The 15,531-nt window shown below is 36.3% G+C and overlaps 1 protein-coding gene across 4 annotated transcripts in view; it reads right to left on the minus strand.

The window, feature by feature from the left end:
* The window catches only part of HECW2 (HECT, C2 and WW domain containing E3 ubiquitin protein ligase 2), a 407,233-nt gene that overhangs the window by 48,290 nt on the left and 343,412 nt on the right, over nucleotides 1–15,531 (minus strand). For 3 of the 4 annotated variants that reach the window (XM_061203599.1, XM_061203626.1, XM_061203618.1), the window contains 2 exons: nucleotides 9,549–9,632; nucleotides 3,436–3,545 (listed from right to left, as the gene is read on the minus strand). In XM_061203599.1, coding sequence (XP_061059582.1) covers nucleotides 3,436–3,545; nucleotides 9,549–9,632 — 194 coding nt within the window. The remainder of the gene's footprint in view (nucleotides 1–3,435; nucleotides 3,546–9,548; nucleotides 9,633–15,531) is intronic. The other variant, XM_061203609.1, reaches the window with a different exon arrangement.

Below are 15,531 nucleotides of genomic sequence, written 5' to 3' on the forward strand. Positions count from 1 at the left end.
AACAGAAGATTCCTCCACAGGGTAAATGAGGCTAGTCCTGCCCTTGTTTCATGTGGAATTAGTTATAGTTACTTCCATTGATATTAGGCAGTACATCCCAATTTCAAGATCAAATAAAGTCCACTGAAATAGAGTAGGTCAAAAATATGGAGATGATTCTTCCTGAAAATTAAAACCACCACAAACATTGCTAGCAATTTAGATATATTTGGGTTAGACATGTCTTTGGAAAACGTTTAACTCTCAATCTGCTTCCAGAACGCATTTATTACCACCATGGGTTACTTATGTACATTTGTGATGCTACTTGAAAAGAAGAAACTTAGTCACCATTTAGAATGTTCACAGAGCCTCAAAAGGGTCCAGCCCGTCACCGAGAGTACATGCCTTTGCAGGGCTCAGAAGGGACAGAATCTGGTGATCTACCTTTTTCTCTAGGGGGAGGGGCCACAGAAAAGGTCTGGAAAAGAGAGCTTTGACTGGGATGAGCAATACTCCACAGAGCTTCATTCTTTTAGCCATAAAGCATGAGGTGAAGGGACAACCCATTTAAACCCCCTCGTAGGTTCTAGTTAAGATTAAGGCCAGTCAGAATGGTTAAATATCTAGGCAGCCAGTTCTGCAAATATGAAATAGCTTCATATATATCAGTTATTAGTGGTTCAAATATTGACAAATTAGACTTCTCAGATTTCCAGAAAGAGAGAAAAAGGGATAAACTAACTTTATTGGATGCTTGACATATTTTAGGTACCAGGTGAGGCATTCTCCTCCAGATAACCATGGGAGGTGATTACTATCATTCCCATTTTAAGGAGAAAGAAATTCAAATTCAGGAAAGGAAGTAAACTGCCCAAAGTCACACACAGTTGGTAAATGACCGAGGCCAGCTGTGAATTTCATTAATTTTTTCCCCTACACCTTCACACTTACCCGTAGAGCCATATACTTATTTTCTTTTCATCCTGTATCATCAAAATAAGTGTCCCTACTTTGTTCCAGAGTTGACCTGTGCTTTTGCCTCCAGTGTCCTGCCTTCCCACGGGCCTGTGCTGTGCTGACCGCTGCTTCTTCGCCCCATTCAACAAACCACTTTCCTTCCACCCACACTATCTGACCTCCGCACACACATGCTCAACTTCCCCATCCTAAAATCCCTTCCTTAATTCCTCTTCGCCTTCTAAGTACTGCCTTATTTTGCTTCACTTCCATATTTCATGGAGAGAATATTTTTCATGCCTGTTTTCTACTTTACATCTTCTAGCATCCTGTAACTGGTAACATTCCAGTTCATGACCTATTAATTCATAGAAACTGCTCTGGCAAAGGCCACATATAACTTCATGATTTTCAAATCTGATGGCCTCTTCTCAGGCCTAATCCTTCTTGACTCCTTGGAACACCTGGCCCTGTTGGTCACTCCTTACTTCTTGAAACATGGCTTCCCCGAAAAGACTTTCCTAGTTCTCTTCCAAAATCCACTGGCTCTCTCACTTGCACTTGCACCCTCAGCCCCTCCCTTAAATATTGGAGTTGCTCATGTCACCATCCCCTATTTTCTCTTCTTTTCACTGACCTGTCCTCCCTACTTCCTCTATCTACCCAATGGGCTTCAACTGCCACCAGCACACCTGTATTCCTAGCTGCTAACCTCCCCTGAGCTCCAAGACTCTGTTTCCAGTTGTCTTTGGGTTTCCATCTCCAGTTGGATGGCCCAAAGATTCTTCAACAAAACATGTTTCAAACCAGCCTCCTTTCACCTCTCCCCTCCAGTCTAACCTTTTTCCTTTCTTGGTAAATGGTGTTACCATCTGTCTAGCAGTCTATGTGGTGAGAACCTTAGAATTTGCCTTGACTCTTCCCTACTTGGACTTAAAGTTCTAGAATCTCTACATCCAACATAGCCTTTGAATTAACTCCCTTTTCTCTATCACCGTTAGTCCAGCCCTTATCATGTCACCTGGGTTAATGCAACAGCCTCCCAGATGGTTTCTCTAACTTTAGTCTCTCATCTTCTTCTAATACATCCTCCACATGGCCACCAAACTGAACTTTATAAAACAGGACATTCCTGTTTATAAATTTTCAGTGGCTCCACATGGAGTACAAAGTAATGCTTCAGTGGCCAACCAACTCTAGCCTATCTTTCCAACCTGAGCTTTGAGAACTTGCCTTTACTTGTATCTATTAATTTGTCCTAAACTACGTTCATGCTTCTGTGGCTTAGCTCATGCTACTCCTTAGAATGTCCTCATTCCTTTGGTCTACCTGGTAAAATCCTATTCATCATTCTTCAAGGCTTCCCTTTATACCTGTTGTCTTCACCTTTCCCCAAACACCCCACCCCCATCTTGAATGAAGAATTGTTCCCACATCTGTGTTCCCACACATTTCTTCATTATAGGACTAAACACAGAGCTTTTGGAGTCACTTGTTGACTTACTGCCCCACTGTGAATTTTCAAAGGCAGAGACAGTATTATTCATCTTTGTAGAACCAGGGTCTAATTCAGGGCTTGGATCATAGCTGGATGCTCAATAAACCTCTGTTAAATGAACAAATTAATAGACCTTTTTCTGTTTGCGGTATTCAGTTAGGCTGTAGCTTCACTATGATACCAATATATGAAAACAGGTGTTATATACCAGAGAACATAGAGCAGCTTTTAGTGACACATACAGAGTTTGGATTTCTATTAAAATAGTTTTAAATTCTGATAACTGCTACAGTGTGAACAATATATGGCTTATAATAAGGATAAATAGAGCTGATGTTATGTCAACATCATGACTACCTTCCTTAAAAAAAAACCTCATTTGCTAAGCTGCATTATCTACTATTTATTCATTCATCCATTCATTCCTCCATTCACACCATATCCCTTTCAAAAAGAATTTAAACTTAAAATTTTTAGTTAATTTCATCTATCAGCATCTTCTACCTGCCCATGTACCTCTGGTCTTCCTATCTAAGGCAATTAGTAACTACTGAAGGGAAAAAAATTATCCAAGACCATTAAACTGACTAATTCTAATTCTATAATATTTCTTGAAAATAGAGATTTCTCTTTATTATTCATTGAATCAATCTCCTAACTTGAACTTTTTAAATCCAAAAAGCTAACATAGTATTTTGTGCCCTAATATTTTCCAAGATATATTAAGCACTACATAACATAATGAAAAGTAAATTCTACATCTGAGTATTTCATACTGCTAACATTTATATCCTATTTTGGAATGTCATTATTTTCCTGTCAAAATAAATCCCCATGGAAACAAGCCAGTTTTAAGAGACAGGAAGTACCACAGAATATGTACCTGTGCTAACAGTACAGATATACCCAAAGTGTTCCCTTACTGTCCTTTATGAGGACAGAACATGTGACTTCAGGGCTCACTCCTCAGAGAAATGGCAGGCAGCAGGTGGACTCACCTGGCGAGTTCTGGGGAGAGGACACAGGAGAGCCACGTGGGGACTGACAGTAGCTGGGATGGAGTAAGGCATGTGGAGGCACATATGACATTATCTCTTCTTCAAATAAACTGGGGAAAGACAAGAAATAAAATGCATATTTTAGCCAAAGAGGTGGGTAAATGCCTTGTTTCCGCAATGAGTAAGTCGATCTCTTGCTCCGACCAATTCCATCTGAGGTCCAGTTCACGTCCCAAGGAAAGCACCTGTCCCCTTTCTCCTGCAGGTAATTCGTGGGACAAAAATAGTTGGCTCTTGCATCTTTTGTGAAACCTGTGGTTATTTGCCTGTTTTCCTACCAACTTTGGACAGCATGATTTCTATTTTGTTACTTTAAATGAGTTTGAGTTTGCACGCTCATCTGAAAATAGCCTGGGTTTTTACGTCTAGGAATAAGAGTCAAACACAAGAGACAATGTTTATTGAAGACCCATAGTAAATACACAAAGTATGTTCATACCTTCATTCCAAGACACATACAACATGGTCTCAGCCTTCAAAGAGCTCGGGATTTCATTGGAGAAATAAAAGCAAAATAAAACAAAACACCTCTTAAATAATTACAACTGCTAAATAATAAGCTTCCTCATTTAGTCTGGCTTTATAATGTTTTTCAAATGTGAGGATTTTGATGTTATTCAACCTAGTGTCTTCTTTCTCCTCCATACTGAAATTTCTGTTTCTAATACTCTCCTAAAAGATAGTAACCAGGGATCTGAGATCTTGGAATCCTAGACTTTTCATTAACTGTTATGATAAAGAAATGTACTACTGATTATCAAATATACAAACACTTGACAAAATAGAATCAACAATATAAGTAAGAGTACTTGTGTTTTAAAATTAAGAGTAGAAGTAGCTTTCCCTCAAACTTGGTCACATCTAGAAACCTGCTACTTGTTTTCAAAAAACATTGAGAAGAAGTGGCAACAGTTTAGTCTTGCGGAGATTTAAGGAAAGAACTCCTAAGAGTTATAGCACTGGTTTTCCACTGAGGCTATTTTGCCCTTCCCCACACTCTATGGGGACATCGCACAATGTCTGAGGACGATTTTGGTTGTCGTAACTGGGAGAGGGGGTCCTTTCGGCATCTAATGGGTAGAGGCCAGGATGCTGATAAACATCTTACAAGGCACAGAATAGCTCCCTGCAACAAAGACACATCCAGCCCAAAATGTCAATACTTTTAAGGCTGAGGGACCCTGGGTTACAGCAATGCAATAACAACTTGATAATTCTTTCTCTGGTTCTTCATTCACCTGCACACGTCTGCTAAACCACTATAAACCACTATCACAAAAACATTTTTAGACACCATAGTTTTTTAAGCCATCTTCCCACTTTTAAACTATAAAAGTCAAAAGATTTAGAAACAGAAGCAATAAGTAATTGTATTTGTAATACCAAATTAAGCCCTGAAACAGTCAATTCTCTTTCTCAATAAATCAATAACCATTGGAATAATGTGAATTTTAAGTTGATTGCTAAGGAAAAATGCCATATAAACAGTTGATACCATAAAGGTCTAGAAACTCATAGCTAAATTAATTGAAAGGTAGGAATTAGCACCCTCTCCTCAAACATCTATACATGTGTCCTTTGCTCTATGACACTTACTTCGTTTAAATACAACCAATATGCAGAAATCGTTCTTACCAAGAGAGAAATTTTTTTACTTGAAAAATTTAATATAGGAGAGATAGCGAATAACATAAAAATACTCAATACATATCATCCAGGATTAGTACATGTTAACCCTATTACTTTTGCTTCAAACACACATGCATACTTAGGGATGTGTATATATCTATATATAGATGTATCTATATATCTGTGTGTATGCATGTTATGTATATGAAGTCCCTTTTGAGTGCCTCTATCATGACTTTAACATATCCTTCCATAGCCTGATATTTTGCAACATATGTACAGACGAACAATATACAGTTTTGCCTTATGCGTTAAAAAATTATTTAAATACTTTATAAGTATATTGAATTCTTGAACTTTTTTTATTCAACAATATATTTCTGGTATCTGTCTGTGTTGATATATAAGGGTCTAGTTTACTACTTTTACCTGCTATGTAGTATTCCATTTTATTAATGTACTAGTTTATTTACCCATACCTTTCTTGACAAATATTGACTTTTTTCCCAACTGTGTGCTTTTTATCAATAATGGTGCAATGAATATCCTGTATGTATCACCTTGTATACATGTAATACAGTTTCTTAGTGTAAATATGATATATATCTAAAAGCAGAGTTGCTCAGTCATAGTGTATATGTCTTTTTTTTTTAATAGATCTTTATTGGAGTATAATTGTTTCACAATACTGTTAGTTTCTGTTGTACAACAAAGTGAATCAGTCATATGCATACATATATCCCCATATCCCCTCCCTCTTGAGCCTCCCTCCCACCCTCCTAATCCCACGTCTCTATGTCATCACAAAGCACTGAGCTGATCTCCCTGTGCTATGCTGCTGCTTCCCAGTAGTTAACTATTTTACATTCGGTAGATGTTGATGCTATTCTCACTTCGCCCCAGCTTCCCCCTCCCTTACTGTGTCCTTAAGTCCATTCTCTATGTCTACATCTTTATTCCTGCCCTGCCACTAGGTTCATCAGTACCTTTTTTTTTTTTTTTTAGATTCCATATATATATGTTAGCATACGGTATTTGTTTTTCTCCTTCTGACTTATTTCACTCTGTATGACAGACTCTATGTCCATCCACCTCACTGCAAATAACTCAGTTTCGTTTCCTTTTATGGCTGAGTAATATTCCATTGTATGTATGTGCCATACCTTCTTTATCCATTCATCTGTCGATGGACACTTAGGTTGCTTCCATGTCCTGGCTATTGTAAACAGTGTTGCAATGAACACTGTGGTACATGTCTCTTTTTGAATTATGGTTTTCTCAGGGTATATGCCCAGTAGTGGGATTGCTGGGTCATATGTTAGTTCTATTTTTAGTTTTTTAAGGAACCTCCATACTGTTCTCCATAGTGGCTGTATCAATTTACATTCCCACCAACAGTGCAGGAGGGTTCCTTTTTCACCACACCCTCTCCAGCATTTATTGTTTCTAGATTTTTTGATAATGGCCATTCTGACTGGTGTGAGGTGATAGTTCATTGTAGTTCTTATTTGTATTTCTCTAATAATTAGTGATGTTGAGCATCTTTTCATATGCCTCTTGGCCATCTGTATGTCTTCTTTGGTGAAATGTCTATTTAGATCTTCTGCCCAATTTTTAATGGAATTGTTTGTTTTTCTGATATTGAGCTCCATGATAGCTAAAAGCAGCGTTGCTCACTCATAGTGTATATGTCTTTTTAACTGTACAAGATGTTGTCAAATTGTCCTCCAAAGAGGTTGTAGAAATTGCAATCCACCGAGTCCAGAAAATATGGAGTTCCTACTTCTCACTTAGTATTACCAGACTTCTTGATTTTTTCAAATTTAATAGTATGAAATAGTATCTCAATATTTGAAATTGCATTTTATGATTACTAGCATCTTTCCATGAGTTTATTGGCTATTCATGCTTCAATTCCTTTGAAATGCCTTTTTATATTCTTTATCCATTTTTCTTTTGGGTTTTCTTTTAAATTGATTTAAAGGCATGCTTTATGTATTCATGATATCTTTGTTTTATGTGTTGTGAATATATTCTTCTAGTTTGTTGCCTTTTTTATGCCTTTATATGTGGTGTCTTTCATTACATAAAATTAAGAATCCTAATGTAGCCAAATTTATCAGTCATTTCCTATATAAGCTCTGTTAAAGGCACACTTCTTACATTAGTTGAGTTAGTGACAGAATACATGAAATAGAATAACCAATAACAAATACAACAAAGTTATTTTAAAATTCTTGAGTTTTGTAATAGCTGTATTGGAAAATAACCTTAAATGGGTTTATTTTAAAATGAATAATTTCCTAGAGCTATAGCATTTCTACATTGCAGCTTGCTGATTTTCAAGTCCATCTGTACCAGGAGTGACTTTCCTTTTTAAGAAATAGACAATGTATATAGGTAAAAATTAAATAAGATACAAGGATATAATGTACAGTACAGGAAATATAGCCAATATTTTTATAATAACTTTAAGTGGAGTATAATCTATAAAAACATTGAATCATTATGTTGTACACCTAAAATAAATATAGCATTGTAAATCAATTATACTTTAATAAAAATATTTTTATTAAAATGTAATTCACATACTACAAAATTCACCCAAGAAAATAAATATTTTTAAATAGAAAAAAGAAAGAAATAGAAGAAGTATAAAAACAGAAACAGAGACTCCATCTACATATCCAGCAAGTCCACTGCCTGAGTTTATAGTTACTAATTCAAATGACTCAAACTCCAAAGTAAAATAAAAAATAAAGAGCTGAGAATATCCCAAAATGTTTCAATAATCATTAAATATTATTTATTAAGCATGCACATGTAATATATTGTGTCACAGCATACAACTATTTGCTCATCCAAATGAAGTAAAAGTCTAGAATTAAATAACATCATTTGTCATTTGTATGTAATAATTATAAAGCTACTATATGTAAGTAAATTTCTCACATTTCTCCAAAGGCTCAACTTCAGAAAACATGCTTATTTTCCCAAAAGGGCAAAAATGTAGCCTTGCTCTTTATATATAAATCAGTTTTCAAATATTTTAAAATTCAACCACATAACATACAGAAATTCATGCCAACTGTGGTGTTTAACAACGTACAAATATTATAAACTATATTGTAACTCAAAATATTTAGGACTATACCATCTAAAGATTATTTAACTAAGGACAGGTGAACAATAATCATGATTTCTGTTTTGCAATCATTTTTGTTTTTACTAACTCCAAAAGTAGAATTCTTTAAATAAAAAAACACAGACTTCTAGAATGAATCAGAAGAGTCCTATCCCAGCCAGAATTTTGTAATAAATGTTACTACTTTATCAACAACCAAACTATGGTAGAAACATCATACTCCATATTAATTGCCCAAGAGTCTTCATGAGTATCTAGCATGCTACATCCTGCTTTCAGAACTGCCAGAACACCACAAGTTGAGGGTCACCACCTGGGCTGAGAAGTGACGCCCAACCACCAATACATCTTGTTCAGGATAAAATGAAGTGAAATATCTATGGAAAGTGATTATATCCCTTTGAATTATGCTCCAACCACAGAGTAAAAGAAAATAACTTTTTGGCTTTAGTTTTACAAACATGGCAACTATCGAGCACGCAGTAGAAATGGTTAGAGTTAAGATTATCATGAATAATACGAATGAGACTACTAACACTTTGAGATAAATAAAACATTGCTGATATGGCCAAGCATGACTTCCCTTTAAGCCTATGGAGGTTATAGTAGTAGGTGCCCCAGTCACTAGGTACAGCAAAGCATTATTTTACTCTGATCTCCTACATTTGAGAGAGAATATCAAAAATGAAAAAGTTTCTTGAAAACTTGCCATTCTAAGCTACTCTAAAGTTTAAAACTAAAGCTCACCTAACCAACAGAAAAGAAAATATAATTGGTCAGTATTAGGAAGGTCTATCAAGTTGGCAGTGAGTACCAGTGACCAAATTTCAACTTTCTTATCTGATTTCCCATCTTAAATTCTCAAAACCATAAAGTAAATAGATAACGTCAAATCAGCAAACAGGGACAAAACAGCTTTTGAGAAAAAAATTTGGGATGAAAATATAAGTACAACCTCTCTTCTACTCTGATGAGGCAAGCCAGGTATAACCTCCTGCTCCATTCTGTGATGGGACATTCTACTCATCGGCCTCTACAGACTTTCCGTTCTCCAATACCACCTCCTTTGCCAGAAGGGTGAGAACAAAATCAAACTGATTCCAGCGATAAGAAATGAAATCTGAAATGAATTATCACTAAATCAGCATCTTATACCTTCAACATGAGTATTCCATGAGTCTTTAAGAATATAGGCTGCCAATATTGGCACGTTATTTTCTAAAATGCTCCACGATGCCTGATGATAGGAGACTTCCCACTTCAAGAAGTGGTTACGTACCTCAGCAACATAACAAGGTCGGCATCACTTGAAAGACGCACCAATCCTGGGGTCCCTTCAGTTCGGATAAATTGGATCTTCTCCCTATTCAAGCAAAGAAACAGCTCAAATATGTGTAGTAGACTTTTGGGACATAACTCAGTACTTTAGGCACCATTTTTTTTTAAACAATGGTCACAACATTTTTGGGGGGACTATTATATGGCAGCTACTGTGCCCTAGGAATACACATCCAAGAAAAACGTGGTCCTTGCCTTCAAGGAGGACCTCGCAAGCCTGAACATCACCCAGTTCTAACAATGCCAAAAAAATTATTTTATTGCTTTCACCTTTTGCTGCCTAAATACTACTGTGGGTAGCAGCACCATCCAACCAATAAAACTCAGCTTCTGCTTTGAGTTAAAGCCTTGTTGTGGGCTTGAATCTAAGCAACAGTCTGGACCATTCAGGCTGATTCTCTCTTATTCCAAAAAGGGAGTGTGTAGGGAAATTCATTTATTTTCCTGAGGATATACCTCTACATTATATGTAATGAGTACATTCCTACTTGGAAGCAGGTAGTATCTATAAATTATATATTCAATATAAAAGCATATGGCCCTCTCAAATAACTGAAACCTAAACCATTTTCAGTTACTACAGTTGGTGAAATAGATTGTGCGTATACTTGTGCAAACGTACATATACATACACATACCAAACACAACGATGTGAGTTATCTGGACCATTATTTTATTATAGTTATATGTGATAACACCAGTTTTTGTTTGTTTGATAAGTCATCGTTTTGCTAGTTTCAATTCTTTGTATGAATATAAATTCAGTAAAATTTTTCCGGTTGCTTCCCCTCATTTACATCATGCCATTTCAAAGCACACCATATCAATTTTGATAAGATGAGGACAAAAAATAAGAACATAAACTATGGTACTGAAAGCATTACAATTGATAGGAACATAGGGGCCAACATAAGTATACAATTTTACTCTAAGTGCTAATGACAATATATTCTGATTCCTGTATACTATGAAACAAAATATCAATCTCTGATGTAAGTATTTAGATTTAGTTCTTTTCCATAGAGCATCTTGTTTTCCTATTTGATATTTACACAAAGCTCTAATGAATTTTATATTCCCAAATTTCAAATTCTAATTCAATTGCATGCAGGCTTGAAAGTAATGAGGTGAAAGGCAAGGTTTAATTGTTGCGATGAAAAATTCCCTAATGTACAGAAAAGTCAACTGATACGCTCTTAGCTACACAGCTTACTGGGAATGATAAACAGAGTTTAGTCCTAGGCTTCTTCTGCCTAGATCCATTTTACATAACCTGTTAGCATATGATACACCTAATATTTGATATTATCAACTTTTCCTTTTGGTCCTTTATTGCCAGTAGCAATATTATATGTTTTATATAATTTTTATATGATCTAATTTTATATTATGAAATTTTATATTATAGCTATATTATATATACTATATATAGTAGCTAGCTACTGGCAATATAGATACAGATACAGATATAGCTATACATATAGATGAATGGCAGACATATATATAAAGAAACTATTCAGAAGAGAAAGTCCAGCCTCTCCTCTCTGCTTAAGGTTATTTCAGTCTGAAGTCTCAAATCAAGCAGAACATTTTTCCTCGAGTGTTACAGTCATATGTCTGAAGCACATGATGGAACCAAGGCCCATTATCTGGTAAATGGTTTTTTGATAAGAGACGTAAAAGTTAGTTTAAAGAAAGCTAAATTAGAGAAAAGTTATCTTGGAGAAAAAAATGAACTTGACCAAAGAAGTACTCTTATAAGTGTCAGTAACAATATGCTTTGGGGGCTTCCCTGGTGGCGCAGTGGTTGAGAATCTGCCTGCCAATGCAGGGGACACGGGTTCGAGCCCTGGTCTGGGAAGATTCCACACGCCGCGGAGCAACTAGGCCCGTGCGCCACAGCTACTGAGCCTGCGCGTCTGGAGCTTGTGCTCCGCAACAAGAGAGGCCGCGATAGTGAGAGGCCCGCACACTGCGATGAAGAGTGGCCCCTGCTTGCCGCAACTAGAGAAAGCCCTCGCACAGAAACGAAGACCCAACACAGACATAAATAAATAAATAAATAATAAAAATAAAGGAATTCCTTAAAGAAAAAAAACCAAAAAACAATATGCTTTGATCTTGAAGAATCAAAAGCTGTCTTCAATAAATACACAGTTTATCTCCTTAGTCTATCACCACAATGAACGAGGCAAACTGAACATAACGAGAAAAGAAACGGGCTGAGCACTGTCCTCCACTCCTTTAACTGGAACCACACAGAAGGGGTTGAGTGATGAAAGAGATAGCATGCTCCAGACTATGGCTTGTATGTATCCTGTGATAGCCTGTGAATAAGGAACAGATCATAGCTTCCTGAGTCAGAAGGATGACAGGGTGAGGGAAGGAAAGGGAAAGACACCAGAGTAAACACGCCAATTGGGAAACTTTTCATCATTTTCCAGATATTACCTAATGAGGCAGTGAAGGCAACTGGTCTGATTCTTTGGGCCAGAACATACCAGAGGCAGGCTGAGACTAGTTCTCTATGGGCCCAGCTAATTTATCACAATGGCAAGTAATGGGTCATGTGCTTCTGGAACAAGACACTGGAGCATATTATCTGATGTACATCACACCACTAAGGACTTTATTATATTAATATGCGTTCATTCAGCAAACATTTTCTGAGTGCCTACTGTGTGCTGGGCATGGTACCACATACTGGGAATCCAACTGGGTGTAAGACACAGCCCCTTTCTCAAAGAGTTCATGGTGCAGTGGAAGAGAGACAGTCCATGGGCAATTCCAGTGTGACATGAAAATATTTAAATTATTCCATTCACTTAACTGAGCTCTGTTTAGGCCTTATGCCCACTCTTCTTCTAATAAGTCCTTCATAAAGTTATTTCACATAGAAACAAAGAAGGCATTGGTTTATTGACTGTCAAGAAAGCAGATCAAGGCTGAGGAAGAAAAAGAAGTCAGTAGCTATCCTCAGAAATGTCACCAATCTTTCCTGAAGGGGAAAAAACGGGAACTACTCCTCGGTTATCAGGTTCTTGCCCAATATTCTACAGGCCGGTATTTCTTAAACTGGCATCATTGCCTACTAGAAATCTACAGACATAATCTTGAGTTCTGGGAGAATTTTAAAATGCTGTGTTTTCACTTTGATGATCAAAACTGCTAACATGAGGTAAGCTATTTTGGACAATCTAGATGACATTCATGACTCAATATTACTAAGTGACTTCACCTCCCATGTTTGCATTTACAAAACACTTGTTGCCAAGTGATCAGAGGTGAACGTTCAGGGTGCTGATGAGCAGGGCCTTGATACTAAATATGCTAACAGTCCCTGTCTGCTACTCACATGCAATTCTTTCACCATTTAAAAAGACAAAACTTTTCTTTGGAAGTATTAATTTGCAAATTAAATGATCATGATGAAGTGAGACAAGGTAATGTATGTATAAATTGCCACAGGTTAAAGAGAAGACAAAATAAATGGACTTAAGAAGTGAATTATGCATTTATGCTAAATAAAGCAAAAAAGATGTTATGGTTTATTCTAAGAACAAAAGTTTTAATATAGTTTAGAAGTAGAAAAGTGGCGGTAGAATCATCACAGGGTACGTTTAATGATATATTTTTCTTCAGTATTGTACTTGGGGGTGCACCATTAAATGAACTGGCTCTTCACATAGATAAAAATAAGCTATTTGTTAAGAAAGAAAAGTGATGACCACAATAATGCCACAGATGCACAATATACCCTAGATGCAAAATCAAAAGAATCAAGTCATAACACAAGTGAAACCAAAAGCACAAATGTATCTTTCCACTGACACTGGTCTCAACATTGGTGATCTGGCTTCTGAAAAACAAAACCTTCTCATGATATCATTAATTCAAATGTTATTTTTTTAGTTTTTACTTAATTTATATTTCTTTTGGTTTTATAGCTTATAAAAGCTGTAAGGATAAGAAGTTTATGCATATTTTATATTTGTACACATTTAAGTTTCATTAAAATAAAAGTGGTTAAAATCACCATTGTAGATCTGCAATGCTTCTTTTCCTTTTAGGATGGAAAATAACAGATTTGGCTCCTAAAAAATTTCCATGAGTCCACCCAGTGTCTGAAATAAACATAACAAGTTTGAGAAATGTTGTTGATGATTCATATGACTCTGATTACAGGGACATTTGAAAGTTACATTAATATATTTATTCAAGTTTATTTTATAAATTTATAGAGTTAGAAGGAATCCGTGGCAGTCCTCTAATTTCTTTCTTTACTGCCATCACCGTAATGAAGAAATTCTATTCAATTTTAGTGGTTTATAATGAGAATTAAGATTATATTCAAACAACATTTTATCATTTGACCGTCTCTGCATGGGCATGTTTCTCACTGTGCCCTTTACAGCACATTCCAGCATTTCCTCCACCGCACTTTCTCACACGGCCACTCAGTTATAACTTCAGTTCCTTTTGAATTGTGAGATTCTGGAGGGCAAAAGCCCTTCTCCCTTTATCTTTGTGCCTCCAAGTACCTAGCACTATGCTGTGCACACAAGAAGTGCTCAGTAAAATCAAACCAGGCACATGATCAGTTAACACCAAAACAGATTTGGCTCCTAACAAATTTCCCTGTGTCCAACTCAGTATTTGGAATAAACTTATATTTATAGCATTTTTTGTTGTGGTGGAGAAAAGAGAATCAGAAAGCTAACATTAGATTATTTACTAAAACAGAACCCACTGTAGGAAGCACAAAGACAGGTAAAGGCAACCTCTTAATAAGAAAACACAGCTGTTATAACTAAGAGATTTATACAGATGCTAGACTGTACACATAGTGACAACCTCAGGAAAACGTCGCTGGCTATTGCTGTCTCTCAGATGCCCATGGCCTTCAGACCTTGGTAACCACTTCCTCCAATGCATAGAATCACCCCAGAAGATCAACTCAAGCAGAAGATCATCTGAGGATAAGGAACATAGTCTCAAGACCGGAATTCCCACAGAAAATACCCTCATTGAAACCAACGAACATTTTGGTGAAATTAAAGTAGGGCACGTGATCAAAAACAATCAGAAGCAGCAATGCCTCTAAACCACAACACTCACTGGATTGTAGACTCTGCACACACATGGTTCCTGTAGATACAGTTTAGTAAACCTTCAAAAATATATATGTTGTTAAAAACTGCCTTAGGGCAATTTTAGAGAAATCCCCATGACTTCTCTGATGGTGTAACGCCAAGAAAGGAAAATTAGTAATGATCATTCATATTTCTGACTACAGTCACAGGGCATGGTCTGACTTGAAGGGTAAGAGCCAGGCAGTAGAAAGGTCAACTTTTCTTTCTACTTCCCATTATACAGGTTAGGTTTGGAGATACAGGTCCATTATTATCTCGTGATTCTTATGGACGCACAGAAGTGACATCAATTAGCCATATATGTAGAGGCAATATTTGTTGTAAATGGATATAAATCAACTCTGCACTAAGAATTCAGAGAGTTACTTAACTCTCTCTCTGCTCGTTTCCTCATCTTGAAGTAAGTATAGTTATACTATCTGCCTCATAGGTTGGTGGAAAGGATTTAATGAACAAATGCAAATAAAATGTTTAGCACAGAACTATTATATAGTAGCACTCAACCATTTTAAGATATTGAGTATAAGATATGCCTCATAATTATTTATTACTTTTTCAGTAGACAGAATCATCTACTGAAAATAGAGCAAAATAAGATGTCTAGTCATATACTCCTTTTTTTGTTTCTGTTGTTGGCAAGTTATTTTAACCATGCTATTTACCTTGGTTAATTCCACAAATATCTATTGAGTACTTCTATGACATGTAGTAGATAAGACCCTGACCTCTCCATAAAACTGAAATAATGCTGTGAGTACCAAAGAGATAATA

The sequence above is a fragment of the Eubalaena glacialis genome, chromosome 1, assembly GCF_028564815.1.
Source record: "Eubalaena glacialis isolate mEubGla1 chromosome 1, mEubGla1.1.hap2.+ XY, whole genome shotgun sequence".
NCBI lineage: Eukaryota > Metazoa > Chordata > Mammalia > Artiodactyla > Balaenidae > Eubalaena > Eubalaena glacialis.